Raw genomic sequence first — 13,344 nt, 5'->3', positions numbered from 1 at the left:
GGGACAAAATGAATGTGCAAGGAATATATATTTAATTTTAAATTTAAGAAGTTTCACGTCAGAAGATCGTTTTTATAGAAATAAAATAAAATGGATAAAAGGGTCAAACATGATTTTGAATGATTTTTAAAAGAAGATCGTTTTTAACGAAATAAAATAAAATGGATAAAAGGCAATCGAGCGAATATTTTTCCACGGCGATCTTGAATGACAAAATATTATTAGTTTCAATTAATAACGTCTTCATAAAGGCTAAAAGGATGTTTATGAGATTGATATTTTAGTTGAGAAAACTCAACAGTTGATTTTCTTATACAAGTTTTTGTTTTGAAGTAACCAAAATAACTTAATTGGCTGTTTTATGAGAAGTTTTGAGAATTACGTCTCTCTAATTTCCTTAATTTTATGCTCTTTTTTATATATATGACAAGTATTACAGTAGTGTTAAGGAAAAAAACTACTAAAATATATATTTTATTCTCATTACAAATTTAAGTTGCATACCAACCTTAATCGATTCTAATGTCAGGAATATGAGCTATCTTAGGCCAGTCCTCTCCTAAATCTTTCTCACACCTTTTCTCCAAATTTGGACACTTCCAAATGGATAGAGATTGGAGAGAAGTGAGATGTTGGATACTCCCTGGCAATGAATTCAGCTCTGGACATCCACGAAGCCGCAAATCCTCAAGTGCCGTCAGATGCCGCACTCCCTCTGATAGAGATGTGAATTTATCACAATCCGTAACAGATAAGGTGCGAAGAGAAGATAAGCCACACAGCCCATCCATTGGCAGACAATTTAATCTTCCACAACCAATTATTTGTAAGACCTCCAAGGAATTGAGGTTACGAAGACCTTCCACTGGCAAGCTTTCAAGTTTCCCGCAACGCCAAATACTCAAGCTTTTAAGAGCAGAAAGGTTATCTAATACCCTATTTGACAAAGACTCCAGATTTCGCATCTCCCAAATGTCTAAGCTTTCAAGGAGGGTATGATTTTGCAAAAACCCATCGGGAAGCTCCCTCACATTTGGAATATCGCTAATCCAAAGAGAAGTGAGAGAAGTGAGATTCCTAACTGACATCAGCGACGAAGCATTACCTCTCAGGATGTCTAATCTTTTAAGGGAGGGTATAATTGGTATTTCGTTCAACACAGGGCAATCGACTATCCTCAATTCTCGAAGGCGAGGAAATGTACACGCAGCCCATTGCTCTAATCCCTCCATTGAATCCAAAGTCAGCGTCTCCAAAGATGGGAATGGATTCTGCCCATCTCCATACACATTGCTGTCAATACTCTTCACACCATCCATTCCCCGTAATACAAGACTCTTGAGCAACTGTAGTTTCCCCAATGGTGGAAGTTGTTCACAGTGGTCACATGCTGATAGCTCCATCTCTACCAGATTTGGTAGCGTCTCGTCCAATTTCATCATCCAATTAGGAAATCTTGAACCTCCATATCCACATATCCTCAACTTCTTCAGATTTGAATGAGGGTGAAGCCCTTCAAGGACCTCCTCGTTATTTACCTGAATAACCCTCTTTCTTTCTTGCGGTGGCGCAAATGACCAAGAGACAAAAAGGTAATATCCATTACCATGCCAAGATAAAGTCAGTGATGAAAGAGCTGTCTTCAACTTCAAATGGGCACTTGTGGCATCTTTTAAATTCCTAACATTCACAAGATCTGCGATACTCAATTCACCAGCAAGATTATTCAGCCCTTCCAGCTCACTTATGCGACGACCATTCTCCCCACCCACAATGAACAGGGTAAGTTTTCGCAGGCATATCAATTGCCCCATTCCAGCTGGCATAAATCGAAGTGAAGAACAACCCGTTATGTCAAGATAGACAAGACTTTTCATGTGCTTCATGCCTTTTGGTAATTGGATGAGTTCTCTGCAACGTCTCAGATCTAGTGTCTGGAGGTTTTGGAGTGAGGTTGTACTTTCAGGCAGTGTTTTGATCCAGGAGCCCGACACATCTAGATACCTTAGATGTTTCAAATCACAAATTGACTTCGGCAATTTCTCGGCCCAGATATTTCTTAAACTCAAGGCTCGATGTTTTCGACCAGTAATCTTTCCCCCTCCATACCCATACAGTTCATTCCTCACAAGAAGTGAGCGAAGTGATAGGACCTTGAGAACTTCAGAAGACGAAGCTACTGATTTGTTATAAAAAGCTACATGACGGGCAGTTTTAGGAATTTCCAACTCCCCATCGCCTTTTGTACTCATATAGCATTCTTGTGCTGCAATGGATTGTGCAAGATCATGCATAAGATCATGCATTTTACATGTTATGTTGCCAAATCCATCATCCTCGACCTCTTGCAGAAATGACCTTCCCACTAGTTCATTGAATATCTCAATGCCCATAACGTGCAAATCCATTTCTCTTCTGCAAGAAATAAAACCATTTGCCATCCACAAAGCAACCAGCTCCTCCCTCCTCATCACTTGATCTTTTGGAAATATAGCGCAATACGCAAAGCATTGCTTCAAATGTGGTGATAGATTAGTGTAACTCAACCTCAAAGCAGGTAAAATCTTGCTTGCTTCTTCTCTTAGATCCCAAATCTCACTTTCTTTGACAGCTATCCACTGATCTTCATTATCTTTTAGCCGCATTAGGTTCCCGAGTGCCTTTAGAGCTAAAGGAACACCACCACACTTCTTCACTATTGATTCTCCAATGGCTTCCAGTTGCGCCCGCTCCTCTGTCCTTCTCATCCCAAATGCAAGCCGTTGAAACAAATGCCAAGAATCTTCTTCAGACAATCTCCCCATGGGCTGGACAAAAGTTGCTGCCATTCTACGAGTAACCATCTCATTACGCGTAGTTACTATTACAGCACTACCTTTAGCTCCGGACCTTAATACCTCTTTCAATTTAGTCCACCTATCATCATAATCATCCCACACATCATCTAGTACAAGCAAAAACTTCTTTCCAGTTAACTTTTGTTGAAGGCGTTGTTGCAAGTCATCCAATTTTTGAAGATCACATGAGGCACCATCAATGGAATCTATGATGGCTTTTATTATTCTTCTTACATCGAAATCAGTAGAGACACACACCCAAATCCTCAAACCGAATTGTTGCTTAACCCTTTCTTCATTGTAGGCCATTTGAGCAAGTGTTGTTTTCCCGAGCCCCCCCATTCCCCATATAGCATAAATAGGGAGATCGTCTGCACCAGCGAGCAGGATGTTGATTAGTTCCTCTTTCTCCTTGCCTCTTCCGTAAATTTCTGATTCATTCACGACTGAGCTTGATTCATTCAGGATGTTGCTTGTATGCCGCCCATCGTAGGTATCTACTGCTGCGTCCCCAACTCGTGTTAGCTTGAACTTTTTGTTCTCATTGGCAATGATATCCAGTTTCTCTCTCACATTTTTCAACTTATGCGCCATTTTCAATCGAAAAACAAGTGGATTATGATCAAGAGAAAAGAAGGATCGTAGTCGATTTTTTAGATCATTTTGCAGCCGATGCCTTTGAGCTGCAATTGCAAAGTCATCCAGCACATCATCAACATCATAAGCTGCATCCTTGAGGCGTCTTAACCAAATCTCTAAAGCCTTGTTCTTCCATTGCTTCTCCTCTGCATCCTGGAGCACAGCTTGAACAATTGCGAAGGTACTTTCGAGATTCTCAAGCTCGGTGTCAAGGCCCCAAGCAAGCCCAGCCTCTTTGAGAGCCTGCAAGCTCAAGTTCTCCAGGATTGGACTCACAAGAGCAGAAACAATTGCATCAGCCATGGCCTGTTTTGCTTTGGAAAATCTGGGTCTTGGTAACAACTGAAATCGCAAGATTGGTTATGGAGATGAGAAAGGAAATTTTAACGGAAACACAAGATTGTTAATGGAAAAGAGTAGTGCCGAAGGGCTTTAAATATGATCAGGATATCTTAAAAGAAACACGAGACTGGTTATGGAAAAGAGAATTGCAGCGGACTTTAAAAGGGAGCAGGGAATTTTAATGGAAACACAAGATTGGTTATGGAAAATAGAAATACAGAAGGACCAAACAATTTCTCACTCTTTGGAATAAAGAAAACTAATCTAACTTGGACTTGAAGTGAAGAACATTAAAAAAAAAGAAATAACATAATATGAGTTGAACAGAGATGCCAATAATTTGTTCCTGGCCCATTCTCTTTAAAATGCCAGCTGTACAGCATTTGGAGTTTCACAAGTCAAAAGATTCTTATCTTGTGATCTTTTCCTTTAAACAATGACTTCTCAAAGCAAAAGGCAGCACCCCGGAATTTCACCCTGTAAGAAAACAAAAGCAAGAGAGAATCAAATGAGGATAATTCAGAGCATTTTACCTTTTTATGAAAAGCAAATCGTAAAATAGTTGGAACATAAAGCAAGTTCAAAGCATTGTTTCCCTCTGTTATCATGGATCAAACCAACATTTTCTTCATTTTTGTTTGGGATTTAACTACGATTCAATCACGGTATTGTCTTTAACATGCAGCTACTGTCTCCTTCCACATGAGAGTTTTGATCTTACTCACAGAAAACAAAACAAAAGGAAGCACTGCAACAAGAGCTAGAGTTTGGTAAATACACGTCTTAACTCATCACTTGCATCAGAACCTCCTTTCGGAGGTGACTTTTACCTCCATCCACAGACAAGAATCTTGACCCATTCTCTTTATTACAGGTTTTCCCTATAAATAAAATAAACAATATTTTAAGGTAATATTTAACCATTTAAATTATTAAATTTAAATATTTTTTAATATATTTTATCAAAATATTAAAACCGCTGTCTTTTCCTTGTTGGTCACTAAACGTCATAAATTTTAAAGAATTATATTAGGCTCCACACGGTGCGGACTTGACTAGCCATGCCTGTATTATAGTGTGGTGGTTCAATTTTATCAAAATATTAAAACCGCTGTCTTTTAACTACACTGATTAGGCTCCACACGGTGTAGACTTGACTAGCCATGCCTGTCTGTATTAAAGCATTGAAGTTTCTGAGAAGCAACACGGCTGTGATTCGAAGACAACATCTCCACTTCCATCGATATAGACAAGAATGGATTCACAAAAAAAAGAAAGAAAGAATGGATTCACAAGAAACAAACAAGTCATTTGACTCCCTCTTTCCACGTATGGAAGATGGGAATATATTTTCCCTTTAATAAAGAGCTAAAAGGGCACGGTAGAAATTGCCTCAACATATTGCTCAGGATGACTGTGCTCAAGATTATTGCAGGTTCAGAATCTAATAAACACTCTCTGCTTGAAACACTTCTATCCTTTTCTAACGAGAATTTGAAAAAAAAAAAAACAAAATAAAATGGAATGGATTTAGTTTCCCAATAAATAACATGGTCCTGCTTGAACTTCTAAACATAGATTAAGGATCAGAATCTGACGAGGGAAACTTGAACATGATATAATTCATAATTTAACACATGAATCTAGTAACATAGTTGAGCCTTGAAAAGATTATTAAACAGACGAGTGTTTAAACGAGGAATTTCCGCAACTAGATTATATGAATTTCTACAAAATAGAGGCACACCCTAACACATAAATTTACTTGGAGTCCCTATTTGTTTTATTATAGGCCAGAATTAACTATCATTTTGAGTATAATTTACTTTACTTTTCTTTTCTTTTTTCCAAATGAGCATAGCAGTTTTTAAGTGCATCCATATCATTCCAAGTTAATTCTTAGAAATAATTATAAAAATCTCTTATAGTTTAATCATGTTTTTATTTCACTTTTTATATTTTTAAAAATTACACTTTATATCTTATAATTCATAAATTAATAAAAGTGCATTCATAGCTTGTTATCTAAGGGGAAGGAATCGGATGTTGACAAAGAAAGAATTGGAAAAGTTTCAAGGATAGCTAAAAGCACGGGATGCGAGCAAGAAATTGCAAGTAATTATTGAGAAATGGAAAACGTGAAGGTGTGTGGTGATGGTAAGTATACAATTTCTTGACTAAATAAAATAATTGACTGGGCTCTACACTGTGCAGACTTTGACTAGCTATGCCAATTGAAGTTTCAGAGAAGTAACATGGCTATGATACGAAGACAACATTTATCCACTTGAATTAGCTTGTCGGTTAATAAATGTCTGTGTCCCGCACTGGCCAATCCGCGTGGGTCTCACACGCCAGGCATGAAAGAGAAGAATGCCTCAATCAGATGAATGAACATAAAAGATGGAAGAAAAGAAAAGATGGTGGGGTTGCTTTTGTATACTCCCCAAAGTCAAGAACGTCCTTTTGGTGGGTCTCCAAGAAGAAATTTGGCAACCAAGAGGCGCTGTTTCTGATCAAAACTATGGTGCAATTTTTTATGACTCCTACGTTCTTCGTTTCTTCCTGTGCTTGGTTTCAAAACTGTGGTGCAATTTTTTTTATTTAGGTGGGTGCTCTTACAACTTAGGCGTATCACGATTAGTTTCTATGATTCATTAAATACTTTACAAATTTAATAGACATGTAAGGTACCGCGAGGATGATAAATATACACATGAGGATTCAAACTCAAATACAATACAAAAAGACAAATTTCTTTCACCACTAGATCAAGCTCCTCGGTGCAACTGTGGTGCAATTTTGCCCGTGTGAGATGTAGGAACTTCCCGGAGGAGGGAGGGTTTTTAAGCGAGTTATTAGTAGGGGAATAGGGCTTGGTTTCATTCTTATGGAGGAACTTCCCGGATTCCGGCTACAAGCCTATCTACCTACCTTTAACTTGTCCTTGTGGGTGTGAGTTGAGACTTCTGCTTGCAACATATGGATTGTGCTTTCAAATTTCTCTTTGTTCATTGTTGTACAATCAAAAGAAAAACCCAAAGCGATAATGCAACATCCAAAAGTTCAGCCCACGATCCCTTGAATTGACATGGCCCTATGTACAGAGAAATATACCGAGCTTACGATTAAATTGACCCCAGAAATGAAAAGCTTGGGCGAAGGTACAACCCTGGAAAACTCATGAGAACTTACTACAATCTCATAGATGAATTAAGATTCATACAATTAAGTAGTTTAGAGGTGATTTTACTGGCAGGATGTCCAACCCCCCAAAGTAAAATGAACACTACAAAAGAGCTACCGAACGTATATAACTTCCATACAAAACCCAGCATTAAAAAAGACAATAAGGATACAACAGATTATAGTGCTGAGACAGCACGATATTTGCAAGGAAAATTTGTAAAATGCTCATTCAGCATAATGGACAGTCATACGAATCTTCCCCTGATGTCACCTCAGAATCTTCTTCCTCTTCATCATATTCAGCAATTCCTAATGGTTGCATTGACAGTCATCTTGGTCAGGGCAGCAGTCCTGCTTGCCATCTGTGATCAGCTACCTATAGTGGGAGGAGCAGGCTGAACAGCAGTGGTTGGTGAGTCTTCTTAATCAGAAGAGTTCGTGCCTAGCCATCTTCTAGAACGAGATGGTCTAGTTGATTGCGGCGGGGCTGGTGTTTGTAGCATTGCAGCGGGGCTATCAACATCAAAGTTGACATTGATTTCCAAAGTCCCTGCAATAGATGATAGAAGTTAGCTAGGGAAAAGAAGAGGAAGAAGACTGAAAAATCAATGCTACTTCTAAAACTAAATTGGTGATTATGCCCCATCAAGTATTAGCCACTAAATCAATCTACATCCTGAAAACTTTCTAGTGTCTAATGAAATAATTTTTCAATTTGCCTAGAATCCTCAATATCTGATTTGTTATTGATACCAGAAATATTGTAACGAGCACAGACAGATCATTGTAATTTTGTAAATAAATACAGTCTTTATTTCAGCTTCTCAGCATTTCTTTGATTTACATTTTTTTTTTTTGTGATTTGTGATTAACATGTCTAGCGAACTGCCATTAAAGACGCACATCTTTCAGGAATTTCCTAGGAAAAAAAGAAATTTACCTAAAATAAATCTTGATTGATCATCCAATAGCTCCTCTTCTGGTTGCTTGTCCACTGACTTGAATCGTTCAGCCATCTGTTTCAACTCCTTTACTAAGGTCTTTCTCTAGTGATACAGTTTCGGCCGCCTGATTCAAGAGTTTTCTCATTAATTTTGTCACACCTTACTCTGACACCCGAAAATGGAGTATGACAAGTATTCTGCAAAGTGCTGAGACATATGACCTCTCAGCTGGTGTCTTCTTCATTGTGAAGCTTGCAGCCTGCAAGAAGAACAAAGTAAAGTACCAAATAAGAAGTTTGTTGTACAAGAAAAGGTTTGAAAAGAAATATTCAATAAAAAAAGAATGTCAACAGTAGTGAGCAGATCACCTAAGCAAACCACTGAACCTGGAATCAAGAAACACGTAACCAAGAATGCTAATATAATAAGCAAAATATAAAACACTCATTTTCTATTTTCATTTCCAGGCAGGACAAATTTTTTATTTAAGAAGGTACCAAGAAGATACGATTTGTTGTGCCATGAGCTAGTATTTCCTCGTATGGAGAAGGTGAGCATTTTTAAGAAAATGGTTATGAGGTTATAGTACTCTGATTGGAGCTGCAGACGGGCTTTTCCAGGAAGCATAATACTACCTTGGTGTACGGCTCAAGGGGGAGTCCTATCTTTGTTTAGTTCTCCTTTCATTTGAAAAATGCTTTTGCTTTATGCTTCCTAAGGGTTCTTGAGTTCTCTATGGTCATCAGCGGAGCTAAGTTTCTCCTTGTTCTGGTATCTAAATAGAGCAGTTTTCCTTTTTTCATAACGAAGTATAAGATGTCTGACAAGAAACAGGTACCCAAGAAACCATGTAAATCCAAGTCCCTCATCTGAACATTCAAATGAAGGCTGCAAAGAGCCATCTACAGTTTCAGTTGACTGGTGCTACCATTTTCACCCTCATTTTCAGTCTGCTTAGCATACAGGGGGGCTGCATAATCTGCAACATGTATAAATCTTCAAGCTTGAACTGCACGCTTACGCATATTAGACGCCACAGCTGCAGAGATCCTCCAGCATTACCAGATGCCTGGTCACATAGAATGCATTACTAGAATGAATGCCTTTAACAAATTCTTTTGAAACATCATTGCAGCACTTATAAAGCCACTCATCTCTCACCAACTTTTAAAATTCTTTTAAAACAACAGTCGAACGTTCTGCAAGTCTTCTCTGAAGATTTACTGTCCTGAGTTTTATTCTGCAAAACCAACAAAAAGAGAAGCTCAATGAGAAATATTAAATGCATGGTCAACCCTAGCAATAACCAGACATTAAAGCACATAATTGTCCATCATAAATGAAACTGAACATATACAATTCACGAAGAAGGTAATTTGAAGATGTATCTTCCTTTATGATAATGATTAAAAAAACGTCGCCAAGGAGGTCAACAAGAAAGGCAAAAATATAGAAAATTCCTTGAATGACAGCATCAATTACCTGAGATTTTGAAGAGGAAATTTTGCAACCAAGAGGCAACGTACCCTTCGCTTTCATAACCATAGATCGCAAAAGATCTAATCAAAATTGGCAGTCATCTTGGTCAGGGCTGCAGTCTTGCCAGCCCTCTGTGAGCAGCTGCCTATAGTGCGAGGAGTAGTCTGCACAACAGTGCTTGGCGAGTCTTCTTCATCAGGAGAGTCTTTGTGCCTAGCCCATATAGTTGATTGCGGCGGGGCAGGTATTTGCCGGATGGCAGCAGGGCTATCAACATGAAGTTGATATTGACTACCAATGTCCCTGCAAAAGAGGACAGAAGTTAGCTAGAGAAAAGACGAGGAAGATGACTGAAAAATCAACACTACTTCCAAAACTAAATCGGTGATTATGCCCTATCAGTTATTAGCCACCAAATCAACTATTACATCCTGAAACTTTCTAGGATCTATTGGAATAATAATTCAATTCGCCTAGAATCCTCAATATCTTATTTGTTATTGATACCAGAAATATCGTATCGAGCACGGACGGATCATTGTAATTTAGTATATAAATACAATCTTGTATTAAAGACGCATATCTATCATTTTTTTAGAATAAAATAACAGTGAACTAAGATGGAACGGGTGACACGTTGTGGTAACGAAATGGGTTTCAATAGAGTAATGGTCTTTATAGTGGCAATTATCTGTCAACTGAATGGGGCTTCCATGCCTATACATATCTCAAGTAAATGAATGCAGACTGTTCTATTGGAAGGCTCAAACACAGTTGAGAGACAGGCAGATAGTGAGAGATTATTTAAAATCCTTGAAGAACTTATTAAACAAGACTAGTGTTTAGCCATCAAACATTCAGCAATGGATATGATTTGCTCAAGTTGGAAACAATCAATAAACGTGTTGAATGGAGACTTTCTGCAAATACATAAACTACATTACCAATTACTTCCATCAACAACCACAATTTACAAACCAGAAACACAAAAAATAAGAAGTTAATCTCGGAAAATTGTATAAAACCCACCTCAAATCCAATTTCTTGAATAAGTCAAATGAGTTTCTAATACATGAAAGAGAAATCACATCGAACCTTTTTTACATTTCAGCCTGAAAACTACACTATTACAGTGGCCTAAACCCTAATTCCATCCATGCATATGAATGTGCATGAGAGATTGAGGATTCCATGGAAACGAGTTTTAGTTAGTATAAAATCAAGGTTTCCATGCATGTGAACAGCGAGTGACCTTGGACAGATTTGGTGTGGAGAACTGGACGGCGGGAACTGAGACTGTAGGGGCCGTAGTTGGTTATAGCTGGGCCGGGCTGTGCAATTTTAAAAAGTAGAAAACGGAGCCACCATCAAAGCCTGTGGTCCTGCTCCATGGAAGGCCTACTTCTATGGTAGAATTGACTAGGAATTTTATTTTATTTTATTATAGCCAGAATATATTTTATTTTAAGATTAAAGGGATTCGGAACTTGAATTTCCTTAGCTTTAATTAGTTCACCACCTATCAATTGATGAACAGAACCTTTTAAAAAAATTTAAATTTATTTTAAAAGCTTCAATTTAATATTTTTTTAGTATTTTTTTATTAATTTTATCTATTAATATAAAAAATATTATTTTAATATATTTTCAAATAAAAATACTTTAAAAAGTACTATACACCATAATTTTAACCACACCCGAAACCTGAAACTAAATATCTTTTTCAATTAGATCATTCAGCATTCTTTAATTGATTTGCTATCCAAAATATACTCTCTTTTTTTACAAAAATCTTGCCCAAAACAACAATATTTTATTAAATAAAAATTATATTAAGGATGAAGTTTTTTCCTATTATTTTTTATCCAATAGAAGTTCCATTAAGTTTTACATTATAATATTTTCTTAAAAAATAAAAACAAAATAAAATAAAGCTTTTCTAAAAAGAAATTCAAAATGAAACTTGCAAGACATGAAACTTGCGTCTAGAACCTTTAGAACATGGATGGGTAGTGTGTGGCCCACTAGAATCATTTCCTATTGCGAGCTTTCGATCGTGTGGCTGAAAAGTTTTAAAAAATAATATAAATAATATTTTAAAATATTATTTAATGGTATAAATTTTTTTGTTTAGATAATTATTTATTATTGAGTTAAAGGTTTAATGTTAAAGATCAAATTTTATTATTTTTATTTTTTTATAACTAAAATTAATTAATCATAAAAAATATATTTTAAAAAATAATATAAATTACATTGTATAATTTCATATAACAATTTAAATTTTTAAATAACAATATTTTTTTTTATAGAAACACGGAGTTTTCATTGTGGGAAAGATCAAAATATATTTCCATGGAAATACGATAAATTTCCTTTTGCAAGACATTGCAAAAGATGATGAAATGGATTTAGTTTCAAACTATCAATAAAATGGGTACTTTTATGAAAATATACCACCTCACCTGTACTTCCATTAGCAACATTACCATTAATGAACTTTTAAACATTGTTTAAGGAACATAATCTGACCAGGGAAACTTGAACGTAATATAATTTATAATTTCATAGATGTTGAACAAAGAAAAATAGAAGAACAGAACCAGAAGTTAATGCAAGAAGACTAACATCCTATTTATTTTAGTATTTTAAAAATAATTTTTTTACTTCAATTTTTTTTAATATTTTTAAATTGTTTTTATATACCAATATCAATAATATTTTTTTAAAAATAAAAAATATAAATGAATCAAATATAAGATCTGAATTTTTTTATGTATTAAGTTTTAATTATTGTTTTTTTGTTGATTGATTTTATGTTTTTTTTCAATTTTGTTTATATATTAATATGAGTGTCCGAGCCAGTTTATATGCATCACGACTAATCCTATAGATCCTGAAGTTAACGACCATGTAAATCTCCAGTGGCTATTATATAAGTAACCAAGAACTTGAATCTGATATTACAAAAAGAATAAATCCCTTAGTTCCAAGTTCTTATCATTTGAACATCATTTAAATAATTATTATTTTTTAATTATTGATTTAATGTGATGTGCCCTTTATTTAAGTTAAGGGATTTTGGTAATTGGATTCTAATATTATTTTGAATTTGAAATCTGTTGATTTTTTTTTTTGGTTTGCTGATAAACCCTTATTTTTCCACCGCGATCATGAATGGCAAAATATTATTAGTTTCATTTAATTACGTCTTCATAAAGGCTAAAAGGATGTTTATGAGATTGATATTTTAGTTGAGAAACCTCAACAGTTGATTTTCTTATACAAGTTTTTGTTTTGGAGTAACCAAAAAAAACTTATTACAGTACTAGTAAAACAAGTCTCAATTAAAACAAATAATGAACCAATCATTTTTACACATTTATATGAATTTGAGAAAATTATTTAAACAATTACAACAAATTAAAACTACGAAAATATATATATTTTATTCTCATTACAAATTTAATTTGCATACCAACCTTAATCGATTATAATCTTAGGAATGTGAGCTATCTTAGGCCAGTCCTCTCCTAAATCTTTCTCACACCTTTTCTTCAAATTTGGACAGCGCAAGATGGTTAGAGATTGGAGAGAAGTGAGATGTTGGATACTCTCTGGCAATGACTTCAGCTCAAATCTGGCATCTCCCATATGTCTAAGCTTTCAAGGAATTGGGTATGATTTTGCAAAAACCCATCGGGAAGCTCCCTCACATTTGGAATACGGCTAATCCAAAGAGAAGTGATAGAAGTGAGATTCCTAACTGACATCAGCGACGATCCCCGGGTGTCTAATTTTTTGACGGAGGGTATAATTGGTATTTCGTTCTAACACAGGGCAATCGGCTATCTTCAATTCTTGAAGGCGAGGAAAACGACACGCAGCCCATTGCTCTAATCCCTCCATTGAAT

The 13,344-nt window shown here is 35.9% G+C and overlaps 1 protein-coding gene and 1 long non-coding RNA gene across 5 annotated transcripts in view; both read right to left on the bottom strand.

The window, feature by feature from the left end:
* Positions 1 to 453: 453 nt before the first annotated feature.
* Positions 454 to 13,344, bottom strand: part of LOC105135219 (putative disease resistance protein RGA1) — a 15,290-nt gene continuing 2,399 nt past the window's right edge. The window contains exon 2 of one of the 2 annotated variants that reach the window (XM_011040000.1): positions 454 to 3,288. In XM_011040000.1, coding sequence (XP_011038302.1) covers positions 510 to 3,288 — 2,779 coding nt within the window. In that variant the 3' untranslated portion in view covers positions 454 to 509. Of the gene's footprint in view, positions 4,229 to 13,344 lie in introns of those variants that run through there. The other variant, XM_011039999.1, reaches the window with a different exon arrangement.
* LOC105135220 (uncharacterized) lies at positions 7,000 to 10,783 on the bottom strand. Of its 3 annotated transcripts, none has more exons than XR_844138.1 (6): positions 10,683 to 10,783; positions 9,434 to 9,733; positions 9,113 to 9,191; positions 8,973 to 9,020; positions 7,948 to 8,210; positions 7,000 to 7,557 (listed from the first exon to the last, which is right to left on the bottom strand). It is a non-coding gene; the product is annotated as an uncharacterized LOC105135220 (long non-coding RNA). The 3 variants fall into 3 exon arrangements; XR_844139.1 differs by lacking the exon at positions 10,683 to 10,783 and adding an exon at positions 10,460 to 10,515; XR_844140.1 differs by lacking the exons at positions 8,973 to 9,020; positions 9,113 to 9,191; positions 9,434 to 9,733; positions 10,683 to 10,783 and adding an exon at positions 8,449 to 8,865.

This window comes from Populus euphratica, unplaced genomic scaffold (genome assembly GCF_000495115.2).
Source record: "Populus euphratica unplaced genomic scaffold, PopEup_1.0 scaffold72.1, whole genome shotgun sequence".
In the NCBI taxonomy this organism is placed as follows: domain Eukaryota; kingdom Viridiplantae; phylum Streptophyta; class Magnoliopsida; order Malpighiales; family Salicaceae; genus Populus; species Populus euphratica.
Note: the sequence above shows the minus strand (reverse complement) of the source record. Positions and strands in the feature narration are given on the sequence as shown.